A 1,059-nucleotide genomic window follows, 5' to 3' on the forward strand; every position below is an offset into this window, starting at 1 on the left:
AAATCCATGCTTCACACGCATGGGGGACTTTATCTCGATCCCTAATTAGAGATAAGCCTACGCCTAACACGCGTTGCCGGTTAGTCTTTTTCCCGTGAAAATGACAAAGTCTATGTATTCAAAATCATAGCATCAAGTCTAAGAGAGTTCATTCTCTTAGCACAACGTTACATATGGAACGGACTTAGATAATCCATGCGCTAGCCCGACTCAAACGGTAGTCGGTAAAGGCTTATCAAATCCGTTGATGACTGAGGGTTTGCCAAAAATCCTATGCATGTTTTCAGGCCCACCAACTTAATGGACGTGAGCCAAGACTTGAAACGAATAAGCTGAAGACAAGTCTCAAAGACTTAGTCAAAATGCATGAAAGTCACCTCCGCGTCTCACATCGAAACGCCAAGGTCATAGCCGCGTTTTAAGTCAGAACGCCAAGGTCAGACCCGCGTCGCAAAAACCATAATGCCGAGGTCAGACCCGCGACGCGAAGACGGATAACGCCAGAAGTCATAGCGCGGTGTAGTCAAAAGCTGAGGTTAGACCAGACGATGCAGAAACCAAAACGCTAAGGCGAGCCCGCGGTTACAAAAAATCATGACCCCGAGGTCACACCCGGTTTCAAATCCAAACGCCGAAGTAGCTCGGCGTTCTCAAATTCAAAACGCATGGGCACCCCCGCATTCAGAAGCAGGATATGACGCATACGTTCACAAAGGTCTACGTGGCAAATCCCTTCAATCAAGTGCCTTCAAAGCAAGTGCGGAACGCACTCCTTTACAACAAGAATCAACAGCTTCAGGATCAGATGAGATCGCAAAGTATTCGAAAATCGTCCCAGTCACCGCGAAACTTTCGAAAACTTTGAGAGGGCGTTCTGGAGGCTGTCTAAAATCACAATAATAGCTTATCCCCCATAACACCGATGATGGAAGTACATCGTGACGACTTCAGAAAGCTGCTAATTTGAAGACTTTCACGTAGATCGCTAAGTTACAACTGACGACCTTCACGACACCGTGAGAGTCTATTAAAACAGCCTTCAAATCAACATCGGAGATT

The 1,059-nt window shown here is 46.4% G+C and overlaps 1 protein-coding gene across 1 annotated transcript in view; it reads left to right on the top strand.

Moving 5' to 3' along the window:
* The window catches only part of LOC109820807 (cytochrome P450 724B1-like), a 22,720-nt gene extending 22,419 nt beyond the window's left edge, over positions 1-301 (top strand). The window contains exon 9 of the mRNA XM_020387004.1: positions 288-301. Within this exon, the coding sequence (XP_020242593.1) occupies positions 288-301 (14 nt within the window). The remainder of the gene's footprint in view (positions 1-287) is intronic.

The sequence above is a fragment of the Asparagus officinalis genome, chromosome 8, assembly GCF_001876935.1.
Source record: "Asparagus officinalis chromosome 8, Aspof.V1, whole genome shotgun sequence".
NCBI lineage: Eukaryota > Viridiplantae > Streptophyta > Magnoliopsida > Asparagales > Asparagaceae > Asparagus > Asparagus officinalis.